This window comes from Mytilus californianus, unplaced genomic scaffold, assembly GCF_021869535.1.
Source record: "Mytilus californianus isolate M0D057914Y unplaced genomic scaffold, xbMytCali1.0.p SCAF_14, whole genome shotgun sequence".
Classification (NCBI taxonomy): domain Eukaryota; kingdom Metazoa; phylum Mollusca; class Bivalvia; order Mytilida; family Mytilidae; genus Mytilus; species Mytilus californianus.
The window spans coordinates 38809429-38827185 of NW_026262626.1; the positions used below are offsets into that span (position 1 = coordinate 38809429).

General features: G+C 31.8%; 1 protein-coding gene and 1 long non-coding RNA gene across 2 annotated transcripts; one reads left to right on the forward strand and one right to left on the reverse strand.

Annotated features, from left to right (window-relative positions):
* Window positions 1–6775: 6775 nt before the first annotated feature.
* LOC127724960 (zinc finger protein 239-like) lies at window positions 6776–9664 on the forward strand. The gene is made up of 2 exons (XM_052231961.1): window positions 6776–7468; window positions 9061–9664. The coding sequence occupies exons 1-2, from the start codon at window positions 6854–6856 to the stop codon at window positions 9277–9279; spliced, it is 834 nt and encodes a 277-aa protein (XP_052087921.1). The 5' UTR covers window positions 6776–6853; the 3' UTR covers window positions 9280–9664.
* Window positions 9665–12726: 3062 nt separating this feature from the next.
* Window positions 12727–14986, reverse strand: LOC127724525 (uncharacterized). The gene is made up of 3 exons (XR_007992545.1): window positions 14540–14986; window positions 13911–14078; window positions 12727–13149 (listed from the first exon to the last, which is right to left on the reverse strand). It is a non-coding gene; the product is annotated as an uncharacterized LOC127724525 (long non-coding RNA).
* Between the last annotated feature and the right edge of the window lie 2771 nt (window positions 14987–17757).

The following is a 17757-nucleotide window of genomic DNA, read 5'->3' on the forward strand; positions in this document are numbered from 1 at the left end:
GGAGGATTCTCGTGCTGTTTTGGTTTAATTTTTAGTATATTGAAGAAATGTGTATTTCAACATTCTCTAGGTAAGAATCCCCCTCCCTTCCCACTCAAAATTGATGTATATTTTGGTGGACTAACACTAGCTAGTTTTAGTCAGGGTTTGCGTTGAATACTTAAGCGAACACTTTGAATATTTACGTATTGATATGTAGTTTATTTAGAAAGCGGTTCGCGGGATAATTGAGTTAAATTATGAGCTGAGTTTTGAATAGTTCTTTGAACTGAATAAAAGCTCTCAGTTTGCGAATATCTAGATGATTTAACTGTTCAGTTTATTCAGTTGTTTACGTTAAAGTTATTTATATATTCATTATTTGTTGACATTTTCGTACTTGTCTCAAATCTATGACTTGAATTAAAGGCAGAAATTTAAAGTATTAAAACTTAAAGTGACTGAGTTTTAAATGATAGTCCTGAGCAGATTGGTAGATTGGCAGAGTGAGTCCTTAGAGAAATTTACATTTGTTGAAACACTTACATTTGTGGTCTGAATTAGAGACCATTTAGTTGCAAATTCATACATGTAGACGGTGCAGCTGAATAATAATGTCTTTTATCAATTATGTGTTGTTTAATAAATATTGTACTTTACCGAATTGTTTTATTACAGATAAAAGCCTTGCCCCTAGCCCGAGTTACTTTTTGTGTTTAAAAATTATTCCTTGTTACTCCCCTTTGTACAGTAAATTACCTAGACTTTACCCCGTTCCCCATGTTCCCATAGAGAATTAACTTGCATGGTTTGATATTTGGTACCGGTCTATTCTGAAGTTTTGGTATGCAAGTTTGAGTTGTTCAAATGTTTTTCAGTTTTTCCTATTACAGACCGTTAGCGTGTAGGCATTTTCAGGACAGAATTAGACTACTTTGGTTAACTTTTCAGTCATTTACACACTGGTTCTTATGATATAATATTTAGTATCCTTGTTAATTCACTGGTCTTGAAACTGAGTCTGGCAATATTTATGTTGTCCCGTGATTGAAACAACCACTATAATCAGGTCGGGCTAGTTACATTTTGTCCGTCAGTCTGTTCCACTTTTATTCATTATGTAACCCCAGACTTATTTACATGTAGTAGATTTCCCCCTGAAATTTACTATCGATTAGATTGGGTTTGTTCTTCATATTTGAGTTAGAATTAAATATACTGATAGACGTTACATCGGAGATGCAGCTTAATGCTTGTGGTATGAAACCTATGAGATAAACAATTTACTGAACTTCTACTAACACACTTGAATTGGTGACTTCACTTGTAAATCCATTGAAAACAATTGATTTACCGTATCTGTACACCGCCAGGTCCTGTCCTGTCACGTGATGATAGTGAATCAGACATATTGGTATAGATAGCCAGATACTATGAAAGTCTGACTGCAATCAAGGTCAAAGGTTGGTATCTAGATAGTCGTAAGAGCAGACAAATCACACTTTGTTAACCGTTTGAACAATGTCATAGAAGCTACGTATGACGGAGAATGCTTTGGTATTAGACCCCTCAGATAATGTTATATTTTGATCACACAGGGTTAAAATATTTATAAACTGGAGGCATAAACCGGTAAATAATATACCTAATAAAACTTTAAACTATTCCAGAGACGGTCATAAGTTATATATATAGCACGCCTTTTACGAATTAACGTATTTAATTCATGAAAAGCGAAGCTTAAATTTGATTGGATTAAATATGCTAATGTGTAAGGCGTGGCTATATATGATTTGTAACATTAATGGGTTATGACACATGTCAAAGGTTAAATGCTGACCAATAAAATGGTATTGTACTTTTCAATATGTCAATCAAATAGTGGCGTGATACTATATCTGATTTCCAGAAAATTAACACATGCAGCAAATGTCAGTTGGATTTGTATGTCAGATACAGGTACATTTGAATGCATTTGTCGTGGGATGCATGCTCTATAGCCATTTACGTGTTATTGAATATTTTTTCTCCCCGAAAACTCTTGAAAAAAAGGGGGGGTGAGGGGTGATGCAAAATTTTATTCGATGTTTATCTGCCCTCTAACTCGGAAATGACGTGTAGTTTCAAAATAGTTTTAACGTTGTGATAAGAAGGAAACATTTTCTAATACCAATTATGAAGGTAATTAATATTATTCTTCCATTCCCAAAAACTACAAAAAAATCGGTTAACTGATTGCAATGGTTGCATGTTGAATGCGTGTAATGTCCAGGGACAAATATTTGAAGCATGATCAATTCACGGAGATAGACCTTTATAAAATGAAGAAAATTACTAAACATCCATTGACATTATATTTTTTAGAATGTTTTTAATTTCGACACGATAAAAACAGGTATCCAACTAAAATAACAGTAAGAAAATTTATAGTCATTTCTTTTACATTTTTTTTTTATTCTTTCATTACGAGGAGGAAATTAAACGACTAAAATTCCAGTGACAATTTTTTTTTGGAATATTATATATTGTCATGATAAAAACAAGTATCCACCAATTTATCAGTATCACCTCTTCGTTTATAGACCACGTTATTCCTTTTTGTAGCTCTCCTCGAGCATTCATTTGTTGTAAGAACAGTGTATATTAAACCATTTTTAAATAAAGGGTTTACAAGCCCCCTCCCCCCTTTTTTCCAGATTTTTTTTTTTGAGATATATTGTTGTGTATGCATTTTGTTTAAATTTATTAGAACATTTTATGGTCATTGATTTCATAGTTTACTAGACCAAGGAGGCGTAGCTAGACAGTGAAATAACAACTTTTGAGAAGGAAGTTAGAGTACTGGTCTAAGCTCCTCCCATGCGCATTCTTTACTTTTCCTATGACAAGCGACACACAGCGGGACTGCAGAGTGCAATAACTAATATCGTTCAGTTAACGTACTCCTCTAAAAATAACAGAAGTTAACTCACTCGAAGATCAAAGGAAAAATTTTAGATTTAGACTATAAGAAATTTTGTTGGGTTGCTGTCTAATAGATACAAAATCCCTTTAAAGGTCCATAGACAGTACCCTAACTTCGCTTTAGAATACTTGTCGATTTTGCGGGCTGATGACTTTCATGCTCAAAAGGCACAAATCCCGTGTCAGATGATTATATTGAATTCGATATTGGTGGCTGCTTAGTAATTGTAGTCTTTTGAAAGAAGGAAATTGCCAGAATAAAATTCTCTGGATTGTCGGCTACCATATGAGATTGTATGTTTAACGTATTGAAAAGACGTGTTTCACATATTAAATAATGCAATCCCTTAACAGATCTAAGATGTGTAATTCAGAAACAATAAAGTATGAAATAAAAGATAAAAAACAGATATCAACAGATGACTGTATTAAAACATGAGATATTTATTTTCATATTTTTAATTTATTTCTTGACATCGATTTGTTAGATTACTAATATGTAACATCTGCAATTAAATAAGAAAAATATAAACTTTTCTGTATGATATACCATTTTTTACACTATTTTGTAAATTTTAAAATGTGTTGAATCAATACACATTTAATATGACAAAATTTATAAAACAAAATAAAACAAATAGATTACGTTTGTGTCAGGGTGTAGTTTTATTTCTAATTCGTTATAACGACTTACCTATATCGTTATAACGACTTAACTTACCTAACTCGTTAGTTATGCTAAGTCATGTGATGTTCTTTGTTACTTAATATTAATTTGTTCTAGGCGAATCCAGGGTCTAGCTTTCGAAAAGTCTGGCTATACTTTTGTTGTTCCTTGTTTGAAACGACCACTATCATCAGGTTGGGCTAGATACATTTTGTCTGTCTTTCTGTTACACCTTTATTCGTGGTTTAACACTAGAATTATTTACATGTAATAGCTTTTACTCTGAAACTATCTATAAAGTAGGATTGAGATTCGTCTTCATATTTAAGTTGGAATTAGATATACTGAGGGATGCAGATTGACGCTTGTGGTTTGAAACTTTTACCAGAACACTTGAATTTGTGACTTCACCCGTAAATGCATTAAATACAATCGATAACCTTTTATTGGTACACCACCAGGTATTGCCCTGTCTCGTGATGGTAGTGAACCAGAAATTTAACATATTGGTATAAATAGTCGGGTACTATGAAAGTCGGACTACAGTCAAGGTCAATCTAGTTAGTGGTAAGAGCAGACTAGTCACTCTTTATCAACTTTTTGAATAAGGTCAAAGAAGCTACATAGGATAGATGATGCTTGAGTATTAGATCCATCAGATATTTTATATGATGAACGACACAGGATTAAACCATGTACAAACTGGATTCCTTGAAAATCATTTTAATTTTAACCCATTTATTTATGTAAACAATAAACCGGTCTAATATAAACAAAACAACGACATCAAGTTCGACGCTTTCACACTATTTACATCCAATATTCTCTAGTGAAAAATAGTTACCCGGAATGAAAGTACGCTTACAAATGCACTTCATCATGTTCATGTTGTATTTTGAGTACCATTTAAAAAAAAATCTTTTACTTAAAAAAATAATTGCTCTTTTTTAGCCTTTAATTTGACAACTGATCAGACTACAGACCATTTTAATCCAGTTTATAGAGGACAAGAAATTATAGAAATGTAAAATGTCTAGATTTACACACTATTATTCTTCTGACATTATTACTGACGAGTTAGAGATGTATGTACCAGAGTGAACAGGAAAATACAGAAATAAATAAAACCTCTAATAATGAAAAGATAGATGGATCTTCTTTTATCTCCACTAACCATGCTAACCAGGGGCGTGTTTTATTGGTCTCTTCTGTACATCTCCAGAACGTCTTCTGGTGAAGAGTCCAAAAAAATGAATCTGGACCTCTTCCGGAGATATTCTGTAGAAGAAGCAATAAAACAAAAAATCTATTTGCCGTCGAATATATCAGATTTTTTTAATGTTGGATGACATAAATGAAGTTTACGATGATTTATTAGAAAATTAAGATACTTCAATTTATTCGGTAGACATGATTGTAATAGTGTGCTATGTTTCAGCATTGGTGTAATTATACAATAAGTGTAAAAACAAAGAAAATTGGTTGGAAGAAATCGCTGTGTTTGTGAAATTTTTTCTTTATACTTTACTAACTAAAATCTGACTTGAAGCGCCGACCATGTGATTTTAAGGAATAATCTTAAACTGTACAAGAATTTTTCAATAATTTTTTTTAGGTAAAGAACTGGATTATTTTTGCATATATAAAAGATATTGCAGAGTTCTCAAAATCTTTTTCCCTGGTGGCCCTTGAAGAAAATCTGCTGGTCCTAACTATTATTTCTATTGTAAAATTTCGATGATCAAAACCTTCGGACCACGACTTTTTGATTGTATATGTATATGTATACAAGGTATATATGGTCATGGCGTTTCTCAGACTGTTTATTACTAAATCCGTTGATTGTGTAATGATTGATACTTTAGTTTGGGGAACAAGATTTATTTGTTAGTTGTAATTGGCTTTGAACAAACTTTCAGTAACTGAAAATACTCTAAAAGTTATTTCGGTGCTTTGTGTCTATTGTCATAATGTTAGTTGGGTTTTATTTTTTTGTGTCTCTTTTCTTTTGAGTGTTACTATTGCAACTGATTTTTACAGTTTGTTCTTATGTTGTACAGTTACACCACTGTCCCAGTTTAGGGAAGAATTGATCGATCATAAACATGTTTAACCCTGCCATATTCTTAATGTGCCTGTGCCAAGTCAGGTGCATGTAGTTCAGTGGTTGTCGTTGGTTTATGTGTGTTGTCCTCAGTGTTGCCTCATATTTGATATTTGTAAATTGTTTTTGTTATATATAATAAGGCCGTTAGTTTTTTCGATTCAATTGTTTCACATTTTTCATGTCGGGGCCTTTAATAGCCGACTATACGGTAAGGAGTTTTGTCATGGTTGAAGGCCATACGCCGTTACCTATAATTCCTTATATCCCCTTAATTTGAACTCCAATGGATAGTTTTCTCATTGGCAATCATACCACATCTCCTAATTTTTATATTACATACCTGACTTTTAGACTCGTGTTTTTTCAGAAAATGCATGAAATATCTGTCCCTGGACGTTAAAATTAAGCAACAAACTACCAATCATTTTAAACTCGTGTTGAATAAGGAGAAAAACCATTTGCCATTTGTTTTTTGGTAGGAGTGGGAGACATGAGGATTTTGAAAGGGAATATGGAGGCCTACCCAGTGAGAGCTGAAAATAGGCATGGCATGCTTAGGGACATATTAAAATGTATAATAAATCCGCAAAAAAAATTATCCTGCTCCCTCCCCCTCCCCAGAATATCAAAAAGTCGTCCCCTTACTTTGATTGTTCATGTAGTTTTTATATTTATCCAGGTTATCGTCCTACAGGGATGTTCTAAGGCTGCAATACCATAAAAACGTTAATCACACAGCACACATTCTATTATATCTGAATTCATAAATTTATTAATGTCATTTAGACTAAACGACGCCATGTTTGTTATATGCCTCTGCCGTCTAAACCACCTATTTAAAAAGAAGAGATAGGAGAGGAACAGAAGATCTTCACAATGCAAAAAAATAGAAATGGACCTCTTCTGGCTCACTACAGAAGAACAAAAAAACACGCCCCAGATAACAAGCAAGTTAGAGATGTATATATTCCAACAAGACAGGAATAGACAAGAAAAAACAGAGGCAGATGAAGTGTTTAATAGCGGAAATTTAGGCCAGGTCACAGACAGGTCACAGTAGACAGGAAAGTACAGGAACAGTTATCTCCCTTGATCAGAAATCTCATAAAGATAATTCAAGCAGTTTACAGAATCACATGATAACAAATTCTAAGGGAAAACCTTATGAATGTGGTGTATGTGGTGAAGTGTATAAATATAGTAATGACTTGCATGGACACATGAGAAAACATACTAGTGATAAACCTTATCCATGTGAAGTGTGTGGTAAAGGGTTTCGTTTGAATAGGGACTTAAAGAGACACAGGGTAATACACACTGGTGAAAAACCATATAAATGTAATGTATGTGGTAAAGGGTTTAGTGATAAAGGAAATGTACATCAACATAAGAGAACGGAACATGTTGGGGATAAACCCTATAAATGTGATATGTGTGGTCAAGGGTATAGTAGGAAATCTAACTTACAGAGGCACATAAGAACACATACTGGTGAAAAACGTCACAAGTGTGATGTTTGTGGTGCAAGTTTTAATCAGAGTCAGGACTTACAGAGACACATGAGGATACAAACTGGTGATAAACCCTATAAATGTGATATGTGTAGTCAAGGGTATAGTAGAAAATCTTACTTACAGAGGCACATAAGAACACATACTGGTGAAAAACGTCACAAGTGTGATGTTTGTAGTGCAAGTTTTTATCAGATAAACCATATAAATGTGAGGTATGTGGTAAAGGGTTTAGTGATATAGGAAACGTACATCAACATAGGAGAACGGTACATGTTAGGGATAAACCATATAAATGTGATATGTGTGGTCAGGAATTTAGTAAGAATTTTAACTTACAAAATGTACTACGGCACATACAAACACAGGTATCCGGTCGTTCCGTCCCCAAACCTATCCGGCCCCAAGTCGATCCGGCCCAAAGTCGATCCGTCCCAAGTCGATCCGGCCCACGTCGATCCGTCCCTACGTCGATTCGGCCCCATAATAAGATATGAATAAACTATATTGACTTTGGAGGATTTTGTGACAAATTTTAACAGTATAAATGGAATTTGTAAAAATGATGGATGACAACAGGTAAGTGAAGTATTGGAGTACCAGTCAACGAATTATTTTAAATCGATACGAAAATGAGTGTGATTGTGTCTGTTTATATAGCAGCGTCAACATATTGATATGAAGTTATTTTCCATGATAACTTTGAACGTCATGGCGATTTTTATTTTATTTAATTCACACACAGAAATGCTAAATAAATATTTACAGTCCAATGGAACCTATAAAATTGACTCATTAGTCTATAATTGGTTTGTTTATTCAACAATTGTCTAATGATTGTGAACTAAGGTAATGCCACTCGTGATCACTTAATTCAATCAAATCCTGATTGATTAAAGTTACGCAATCACTGGTCTTTATAGTTTGATCTTTTGTTTGGTGTTATGTGTTATAATAATTAATTGTATTTTTTTTTCTTCAGGTAACATAAGAGGCTTCTATAACACGTTTTTTTTTTTTTTTTTGTAATATCGAATATAGTCAATATATATTTTTAAAGTTGACAATATTTTGAATAGTTGTGTGTAGATAAAAAACAAGTTTTATGAGTATCCATTATTCTTTATTTTAAGATAATAACAAAATAATTACACTCGATGCACATAAAGATCACATCTATTTCTTCATTTACCATGCGTCTGTATTCCAGAAGAGATATACTCCTATAAAGGAATTTAAAAAAAAGTAAATATCTATCTTTATAATGTAAAATACAAATATATAATACAAAAAAATAGAATTTATAAGCTTTTTACCATTTTACACCTGAAAAACACGCAAGTTAATATTCCCAGATTTAAAACAAAACTATATACTTTTTTTCATATTTATGGTTTAATGATTTAATGATGAAAGCAAAGACAAAAATATTTAAGACTTATATACAAAATTACAGTTTGATTATATTAAAGCAAACAGTGAAAATAGAAACTTACCGAAACTTGTAATGAAAACATAATCAACATAGTTGTTTTAAACTCTTTTAAAGAAAATATTTGTGAAAGGCCAATTTTTTTTTACCGTACACCTTTTACATTATAATAAAATTCATAAACATTTCTGAATTACAATTAATATATATCTTTATTTTTAATCCTCATAAATATATTTTTTTATTGGGCCGGATCGACTTTAAATATGGGCCGGATCGACGTTGGGCCGGATCGACGTGGGACGGATCGACTTGGGCCGGATCGACGTGGGGCCGGATCGACATGAAAGCCAAACACATACTGGTGAAAAACCTCACAAGTGTGATGTTTGTGGTACAGGTTTTAATCAGTCAGGGTTTACAAAGACACATGAAGATACACACTGGGGATAAACCTTATAAATGTGATATGTGTGGTCAAGGGTATAGTAGGAAATCTTACTTACAGAGGCACATAAGAACACATACTGCATGTACCATGTGTACTGGCGAAAAATCTCACAAGTGTGATGTTTGTGGTGCAAGTTTTAATCAGTCAGGGTTTACAAATAACACATGAGGATACACACTGGTGATACATGTAAACCATATAAATGTGAGGTATGTGGTAAAGGGTTTAATGATATAGGAAACGTACATCAACATAGAACGGTACATGTTAGGGATAAACCATATAAATGTGATATGTGAAGTTAAGAGTTTAGTAAGAATTTTAACTTACAGAGGCACATACAAACACATACTGGTGAAAAACCTCACAAGTGTGATGTTTGTGGTACAGGTTTTAGTCAGAGCCAGGGGTTACAAATACACATGAGGATACATACTGGTGAAAAACCTCAAGTGTGATGTTTGTGGTACAGGTTTTAGTCAGAGCCAGGGGTTACAAAGACGGATTCAGTCAAGATAGTGAGTTACCATGGTTACAAAGACACAAGAGAACGCACTCAAGTGATACAATTTATGAACAAATGAATATAATGTCGGTGGAAAACAGTTAAGAATGTTCGCTACTCTGCTTCGAAATAACAAGCTCTTTATAAGACTGTTATAAATCAAAAGTATATGAATAAAGGAACTGAAAAAGCCGAAAAAATTAAAGGGTCCGTATGCTTGTTTTTGAGATATAAGCCATTGAAAATTTGGTAGGGTGTTATTCTCTCTAGACTTTTCATGCGTTAAACATTTGCACCTTTTTTCTTTCATAAACTATGAAAAAATAACAAGGATTTTATAAGATTTTCAAATATACATCATGTATATGGCTTTTAAAACTTTATGTTATAAAATTATAAATAGAAAAGTAGGGGTTTGAGGGCAAAATTTTCATTGGCACTACAGGGATAAAACTCGAGGATTCCGAATATCTGACAAATTTTCAAAAACAATAGGAGCGAACATCCTTAAGGTGGATCATCGGTATATATTTCCTCAGATAGAATTTTTTTATACTTTGCCAAAATGAAGATTTTTCAATGCTTTTTTCAAAAATATAATAAAAAGTACAATAAGAATAATAAAGTGTATATGATATGGCCTTTTCATAATAACACATTGTATTAAACTTTACCCAATATAATCATTCCAGCAGAGCTCTTAGTATTATATTGGTGTCTTTGATTGATACAGGTGTCATGGGTGTGGTATTGAAAAATCCATAAGATATTCTCTATTTATTTTTGTCTCACCTGGCCCAAGTGAGCTTTTCTCATCACTTGGCGTCCGTCGTCGTTAACTTTTACAAAAATCTTCTCCTCTGAAACTACTGGGCCAAATTTAACCAAACTTGGCCACAATCATCATTAGGGTATCTAGTTTAAAAAATGTGTCCGATGACCCCGCCTGCCAACCAAGATGGCCAACATGGCTAAAAATAGAACATAGGGGTAAATTGCAGTTTTTGGCTTATATCTCTGAAACTAAAGCATTTAGAGCGAATCTGATATGGGGTAAATATGTTCATCAGGTTAAGATCGATCTGGCCTGAAATTTTTAGACAAATCGGACAACCTGTTGTTGGGTTGCTGCCCCTGAATTGGTAATTTTAAGAAAATTTTGCAGTTTTTGGTTATTATCTTGAATATTATTATAGATAGAGATAAACTGTAAACAGCAATAATGTTCAGCAAAGTTAGATCTACAAATAAGTCAATATGACCAAAATTTTCAATTGACCCCTTAAGGAGTTATTGCCCTTTACAGTCAAATTTTTGACAATTTTTTTCGTAAATTTATTTAATCTTTTACAAAAATCTTCTCCACTGAATTTCCTGGGACAAATAGAATTAAACTTAGCCACAATTTTCAATAGGGTATCTTGATTGAAAAATGTATCCGATGACCCTGTCATCAAACCAACATGGCCGCCATGGCTAAAAATAGAACATAGGGATTTACTATAGAAGTCTTAGGGAAAATTGTATAAAAAACAATTTCAAATGGTTACAACTTTAAAACTACTTTAAAAAATGATAAGGGGTCTTCAGTATTAAACTATTGTAAGGCTAGTTACTAGTGGATGACCTGCTTTTAGTTTAACTACTGGGCCAAATTAAACCAAACTTGGCCTCAATCATTATGAGGGTATCTAATACTATTTATTATGATTTAAACGTTATTATACATGATTTCCAAAACCACAGAAGATACAGGCCTAGGTGAGCGACACAGGCTCTTGAGAGCCTCTAGTTTGATTAGTGGTGAAAAGTTGCCCAGGAGGTAAACAATGTATTAGAAACACCATTGCTGTACTTTAACTCTGCAAGTACACTGTTATGAGTATCTGTAATACACTCATAGAAAAATTAAATCTTATTCAAAGTTTATGGATGAATAAAACTGGACAATATGAAAATGTTAAAGATCAATATGGGAATAAAACAAGAAAAACTTTTAGAGGTGAATAAGAAGATTTTAATAATAAGTTTGCATACAATGTACTATGTATAAATCTCCAAATCACAAATGTAAACATGTTTCAAATAAGTCATGAATAACATGTGAATAATGTGAAAGCTAGATTATCTATTTTTTGCTTTAATGACATTATTAAACATTTTTGTGTTAAATGCTAGCAAAAATGGGTACTGAACCATCAACAGAATATACCAGATAAACAATGATAAACATGATATAAAAAAACAATTGTAACTAATTGAAATCTGCTACTGTTATTAAGTTTCTTAAGCATAGAACGGTTCCATATTATTTTCCCTTGTATCCAAATGAAATCTATTACACATACATGACATACCTGCATACTATTTTTATTATTTTAGATGGATTAACCAAAAGACCAAACAATTGAGAAGGTATATTTCTTTCATATTCAAATATATGAAATCAAGGAAATACAATGTAGCCTTAATCAGTCAGGGGACTTACTTAAATGAGTGATTTTCTAAATCACTGATTCAAGTAACATTATGTCCATAAAGGTTGGAAATAAGAGTTGTCTTTCTTTAATAATCACCTATTTAAGTAGTACAAATTAATCACTAGACTAAGTGATTTAATTTTATTTTAGCTTTAAATATAGAATACTAATGATCCAGGGACTAATTATGTTGCTAAAATTATCAGAACCACCCTACTGAAAATGTTAAGTGGGATTTCACTGAAAATACCAGTGGAGTTCCATCAGAGTTCCATTGGAATACCACTGTATTACCACTGGGAAATTTGGTCGGGATTTTCATTGGACATTCATTGTTTTCCATTGGGATATCAGTGGAATATCCAGTGGGATTCCGGTGAATACTTGAGTGGAATACAGTGGAAATTCCATTGGAATACCAGTGAAAACTACGTTGGAATACCATTGTTTTCCCACTGGACATTTATTGTTTTCAACTGGGATACCAGTGGTAATTCCATTGGAAATTGTAACAATCAACCAAAGAAAACCAGTGATATTTCAATGGAAATTGACAATTCCACTGAAATGTAAGATATCATTTTGCATGCATTGCTTATTTTTGAATGAATTAATAAGAAAACTTGAAAAAAGACAATAACCATTTTAATGCAAGTCAACAATTAAAGAAATTACAACAGTTTATACATTATCCACATTTAAGACCTTTTAAACGAAAAGATCAACCTCTTTAAAATATTAATGTTGATAAATTATCATGTTTTAGCCAAAGATGTATTTACTTAATTGTACATGTAAATCATTTTCTGGTAAAATCATTCATAAGTCCATGGTAACTTTTGGTGCTCTTGAAATCTTTCACAAATGGTTTTAATTTTCAATTTTACAAATTTGTTTATTGTGCATTAAACAAACAAAAATGTCCAGTTTACATGCATACGAAATACTTTGTCAGTTTGGTCAGTTTTCTTCATCATCCATTGATATTATTCATGAATTAAGTCCAAAATTTCTGCATTCCAATCCTGTTCCATTAAGTCTTCATAAATTAATCTGAAAGAAAAAAAATCATACATCATAACATGTATAGAATTTTGAATTAAAATAACATTACAATACCATGCTCCAGTCTGCAATTATTCAAAAATATATGTTACTGGCATATTTTTTTTGTGTTTGTTTAATTTATTCACAACATTTATACACTAAGAGCAATTAAGACACATGTATGTCTATTGTTGAAGACTATGTGTTCTCTAGATATCTTTGGCTATAGTTCTTAGACTTATAACACACATCTCTTTTTATCAAAATAGACTTTTATTGTTCATGGATCAGGTGTCTCTCAGAGGCCAAATAAAATAGTGTGTGTGGTTCCAGTTACATTTAAAAAAAATTAGGGTAGGTTGGTAAGAAATTTTTTTTATTTTATGGCTTTTTTTTTTACATTGAGTCTATGGGAGCAACATTCTGACTTAAACAGTACTTACTGAAAAATGACAAAAAAATCTTTAGGGTAGGCTATTGTTAAGACTAAAAAAAAGGTAGGTAAGGTAATTTGAACCACGCATATATTTTTATTTAGCCTCATATTATCTTTCCCTTTGTGTTGTGTTTGTTGTTGGTTTACTATCTGGTTGAAGCATACCAGACACCTCATTTTATTCACATAATAGCCATGATTAACCATTGTGCATGATGATCAGATCAATGTTTTTGAGATGTGTTTACACCTTATAGTAGTTATAGATGTGAAGGAATAATGTATTTTTATTTCAAGTGTGGGAAGGATGAAAAAATAATTCAAAAAGTACCTTTCAAAAATCTTATACTCAAATTTCTTTTCTGCTGCTGGTTCGTTTGTTTTCATCGTGTTTTCATATTATTGAGTGGATATTGATCGATGCACAGTCATCAATTTTGCAGCTTTGTACATGTACCTTCACCATGATATGATCAATCCCTTTTAAAATATGGACAACCTAAAAAAAATGTAAAAACATTTTATTAATAATTTTTAATTCTGGTCATGACCTGTATGCATCATATATTACTGATATTTATCATACAATGTACATATATAATTAAGAAGCTTCTTTCATTTAAGTATAAAGATTCTAAAACACAATATTAACCTTTAGGGATTTTTTGTATTGCATGTCCATCCAAATCAGAACATGACATAATTAAGTTGAATGTGCCTGACATTGTGTAGTAAACATCTTTCCTTGATTGTGAAGGCACACAATGTAATTGAATATTGAATAATAAAATTATTATTACATTCCCACCTCCCCCTTTTCAGAACACCAAATGGTCATCCTCAAAGTGTGAACTAACGGAGCCCATAAATGAAACTAAAGGGGATGCATATTTTTTTTTTTAATTTTAATTAAAAATATTCATGATGTAAAAATCAAATGTAAAATCTCTTAAAAATTACCTGTATCTGCTGTACGTCTGCCCTATATCAGCACATCGTCTCATCGTAAATTCTTGGTTCAACAGCTAATGTCATGCATAAATAATCTGCCTTAAATGTCTATTTCTTTATTTATCGAAGGTTGTTGAGTATTAATAATTATTAACATGATTAATGTAACCACAGCTGGACTGGATACATACTCGTACAATATTTTTAGTTTCAAATTTGAACACATTCCGTGTATTAATGATACCGACGATCTGATTGGCCAATCGGAAATTCCGGAAATTGAGTTATCCAATCAAATCAGCGGTTATATTTATAGTCTGGTAGAAAAAAATGGCAGCCTCCATGAATGTAAACATGTGTGTTGAAAAACAACATTATAGACTACAGTTTCACGAATTTTCTGCTCAAATTATGCCAAAACACTGACATTTAGCGTACATTTGATTGGAGCGGATTATATGTGAAATGTTTCTATAGATTAACTTATATGACCCGAGTTCCAGTGCCGAGTTCAGGACATGAAAATGATGAAAAATTCATCACACCGACAAAGTTAAGATACCGAAACAGTTTATAGAACAATGTGGAAAATGAAAGCCGTTCACTTTATTTTTCTCAAAAGAACAGTAGACCAGTAACAGTTAATGAACATGATGAAGTCAAAGGAGAAATAATTATATTATTGTATACATGTAGACTGTAGTGCAGGGCAGTTGCCAGTAGGTCACTTGAAGAAAAAAACGGAGTTATCCTAACAATTCGTACAGACTGAAGATAATTTCTGGAACATATCTGTTTAAAAACGGCCCTTTTAAGAGCCATGCACATTTTTTGAAAAGAATCTTAATTGTTTTTGTTCGTTAAATCAAACAGAATCTTATTCTCAACCCAATTTGATATAAAATATTCATTTATTTATTTATATTATTGCACATTTAATTTTATTTCTTAATAGTTAAAATGTATCCTTTCAATGTGTCATACTCATAGGCTATATGGTGATGCATTATATTCACCCTACATCTGAGGAGCTACCATTTTACTTATTTTATATGGGGGATTGGGGGGTCTTTCAGACCACATGATTATTTTCATTTGTTGCTAGGCAAGTGATTTCATATTACATTTAACCATGTAACTTTTTTGAACAAATGTTTCATATACATGTATATATGTAGGTTTATGAAATATTCATTACATCCCATATATTATCATGATTATAATATTTAATTTCTTATCAGGCTAGCAAATTATATGTTACAAATTAAATCCTTTATATAATAATCATGCACTTAATTATTTGAAAAATTTGAATTAGAAGTATATATTCCTTTAAATTTCTAAGTCCAAAATTCCACTGGAATATTTGCATTAAATCAAAACTCCACTGAAATACAAACAATAATATCCCACTGGAAATTAATTGTAAAATCTTTGGAAGTTTCATTGGAAATTTCACTGATTTTCCATTGGAATTACAGTGTGAAAAATATTCCAGATGTTTTGGATGAAATTCTAATGGGATTCCATCGGAATATTTTTTTCCACTGAATACCAGTGTAATTTCACTGGAAATCCAGTGGAATCCCGTACTCATTTTCAGTAGGGCAACATCTGTGTTAATAGGATGACCGGGTCATGTCAGGTGATGACCTTGTACTAAATTTAGGATAATGACATAAAAATCACTTGTTTAAGTATCATACCTCAATTTCCTTCCAAAAAATCACTTCTTTAAGTATCATTATTTTAATAACCCCCACTAATTTCAACACCCCCTAACAGTGAAATTTTGATCGCGAACAGTAGAATTTTATAACATAATCTATAAGATGAAACCTTGAACTTTACAGGAAAAATACTCCCACTGCTTGGAAAAATCTGTTAAGAAAGTATCAGTTCATTATGCATGTTATGTAAAGCCATTTTTATAGCATTTTTTAAACTAAAATAGAATTTGCAGCTAAATGATTGCATCAAAGGCATATAAACCTTGTTGCTTAAAAGAAGCAAAAAGTTCAATTTTTCAATTTTACCAATGAAAAGATATTATCTACACCTATGTGTTTAAAATTTTGGTAAAACTACAAAACTTCGAATTTGCTACTTAAATAAGTGATTTAAAAATCACTTATTTCAATAAGTCCCCTGACTGTTAATTTTTGATAACGGACAAGGGAAGAGTAACTTATTAAATTGACAAATAAACAATGATAAAAGTATATCTGTTCTTGGCAAAATGTACAATGCATGTAAATCAAAAACTGAATGAAAGGACACTTTTGAAATATCAGTTAGACAGCAAACCAACAACAAAATTAACTTTGTATACAAAAATCATTTAGTATTTTATTCATTCTATTTTAGGTGACATTCAACCTGTCTAGTTGACAAAACAAACAAAAGAGCAGGTATAATTCCTATGTATATATATATGTTGTTATACAAATGATGAACAAGATCCTTACTTTAAACTACAAATACGCATACTTATGAATAATACATACATCATGTACATACAGCTCATTGTTTCAGTATTTAGAAGGTACATGTTTAAATTATCCATGCATTATTTAATTTAATTGTCAAAGGATAGGAAGAATCTAAATGGAAGGAAAACACCTTTAACATATTGCAACTGATTCAAATAAGCTTGGCTAGGTTTCAATTTATATTTGGCAAATATTTATTTTCTACTGCATGCTTTATAGCGTGCAGCCAATAGGTTGTAATGACATGAATGATGGACAAGAAAAAAGTTTGGAATATCAATCAAATAGAAAATACACAACCTTTTAAATGATTTTATAATCATGATGATAATTGAATTGATCTGTTAATTCATATATTTGCTGCAATGAAATAATGAAAGGCTAGGTAGGAAGAATTTAAGAAATAAACATGATGTATTCCTTTGCAATACTCAAACTATTTATATGTATTGTGTAAAAATTAATTATGTGTCAATTAGTCTTTTGAAAAATAAATTTTGTGTAGTACAGCAGCAATACCATAAAATGACAATCTATTCCAGAAACTGAGGCATCTCAACCTAATGTTGAAATATAATTTTTTATTGTTTTAGATGCCATTCATTCTGGTGCATCAGACATTGGGATTGACCGACCAAGCAAAAATGGAGGTAAATTAAGTTCTTTTATTGCAGCAATTAATGATACTATGAAAGGCTAGGGAAAATATTCAGGAATATACATGATGTATTCCTT

What these genes read in the sequence shown, in the direction of transcription:
- LOC127724960 (XM_052231961.1), top strand. Translation starts at nt 6,854, where the DNA reads ATGATAACAAATTCTAAGGGAAAACCTTATGAATGTGGTGTATGTGGT. An exon ending in TGGTAAAGGGTTTAGTGATA is followed by an intron (nt 7,469 to 9,060) that starts TAGGAAACGTAC and finishes TTTGTGGTACAG; the next exon opens with GTTTTAATCAGTCAGGGTTT.